Source organism: Impatiens glandulifera, chromosome 1 (assembly GCF_907164915.1).
Source record: "Impatiens glandulifera chromosome 1, dImpGla2.1, whole genome shotgun sequence".
In the NCBI taxonomy this organism is placed as follows: Eukaryota; Viridiplantae; Streptophyta; class Magnoliopsida; order Ericales; family Balsaminaceae; genus Impatiens; species Impatiens glandulifera.
The window spans coordinates 145,298,537-145,300,684 of NC_061862.1; the positions used below are offsets into that span (position 1 = coordinate 145,298,537).

Here is a 2,148-nt window from a genome sequence, read left to right on the forward strand (position 1 = left end):
CCAATTTTTATAGCCCAATGATTCAACAAATTCTATAAAAGTCCAAATGCATAATTGATGCACATCTCTAATGGCCATCAAATTCTCTTGACCATGTATGAATTTCACAAATTTGCACAAATTCACATGTGATTTTTAAAAATTTGTACTAAAAAAATTATTAAAAGGAAATAGAAAATCAAATTTTACACCGTATGAAATTTTTATAAAGTTTATTTGGATTTAGTGGGGGCTTTTAAGATCATTTCTTTTCCTTGACCAGAAATTTCTAGATTATTCATTAGATATTAAACAAACATTATTTAATTTATTTATTATCAAACTTTAAAATAGCCATAATTTCAATTTTAAAGAACATAGAACTTTTATTTAAATCTAAAATAAAAATTTTGATTTAAAATTTATAGATTAAAACCCTAAATTTACCATTTAAGTATATAAGGCAAACTATAAATGAGCGACAAGAATGATCGGAGAATCGCGAATTAAAAATGTCAAAATCGTTGATGATGACAGAGAAGGATGTATAGAGGTGGAGATTAGGAGCTCGCAAAGAACTTTTTCACCTTCTCTTTTATATTTATATATATATATATATATATATATATATATATATATATATATATATATATATATATATATATATATAAACTACTTAAAAGATATTATATTAAACTAGCTAAGATACAATAAAATGTGTTAAAGGTTATAATTATAAAATCTAGATAAGAGCACATAAATTAAAAATAATCTTTTATATTTTTTAAAATTTATAAGGTTAACACAATTTTCATAATTATAATATATTTCAATTTAGGACATTTGTAATGAGAATTAGTAATTGACCTCTTAACCTAACTCTTAAGAGTTATTATGATTAGTTTAGTTAAGTATTTTTTTAAAGAATAAAATAATATATTTTTAAATATAAAAATAATATTTATTCTATAAATTAGTAGTTAATATAATTAAATTTATTTTTTATTCTTAAAATTTATTAGTTTTTTTATGGTTAAGGTTGAATATAATTTTTTATATTATTAATTATTTAAATATATGTATTTATAATTTTTAAATATATAATATAATATAATATAATTAAATTGTATTTATAAAATTTATTTAGAGAGAAAAAAAAATTAATTAAGAAAAAGAAATTAAGTGTGAGAAATAAATATATATATATATATATATATATATTGAATGTTCATAACAGCATGATAACTCTCCATCCTGAAACAAAGGTCCAAGGCTTCCTCCTTGTCTATGGTAGTCAAATTTTCGCACCTCAATTGTGAAAACTAAATTGATCAAGATTGACAACGGTATTCTCTTATACTTTCAATTTTAACTATTTCATCTAACAATTTCATGTCGAACCTTACGAAATTAGAGTTCACGACTCTTGACATCACAAGAAAGAATTACCTTTCTTGGATTCTAGATGCTGAAATTAATCTTGCCGCTAATGGTCTTGGAAATACCATCAAAGATGAAAACACTGTGTCCGACCAAGATAAGGCCAAATCAATGATTTTCCTTCGTCGTCATATTCACGAAGGTTTAAAAATTGAGTATCTCACTGTGAAAGATCCATTGGCCCTATGGAAAAATTTGAATGAAATGTACGATCATTTAAAAACTATCATTCTTCCAAAAGCTCAATTTGAATGGCTACATTTACGCCTACAAGACTTTAAATCAGAGAGTGAATATAATTCTGCTTTATTTCGGATTACTTCTCAACTCAAACTATGTGGAGAAACTATTACTGACGGAGACATGTTAGAGAAAACATTCTCCACATTTCATGCATCGAATGTGCTCATGCAGTAGCAATGTCGTGCAAAAAAGGTTTTGAGAAATATTCATAATTAATATTATGTCTATTATTGGCCGAACAAAATAATGAGCTTTTGATGAAAAATCATGAGGCCCGTCCAACTGAATCGAACCCATTCCCTGAAGTGAATGTGGCATCATATAATTATAGAGGACGACATCATAGTCGTGGTCATGGACGCAGTCATTTTTCAGGTCCTGCCTGTGGAAATGGTCATGGACGTGGTGGTGGTGGTCGACACAATATCCGCAACGATGATAAAAATGATCAAATTAATAAGACCGTGGAAAACAAATACTATCGTT

The 2,148-nt window shown here is 26.2% G+C and overlaps 1 protein-coding gene across 1 annotated transcript; it reads left to right on the plus strand.

The window, feature by feature from the left end:
- Positions 1–1,371: 1,371 nt before the first annotated feature.
- Positions 1,372–1,836, plus strand: LOC124909556. Its single transcript, XM_047450229.1, has one exon. It carries the CDS (start codon positions 1,372–1,374, stop codon positions 1,834–1,836), a length of 465 nt encoding a protein of 154 aa, XP_047306185.1.
- Positions 1,837–2,148: the final 312 nt, after the last annotated feature.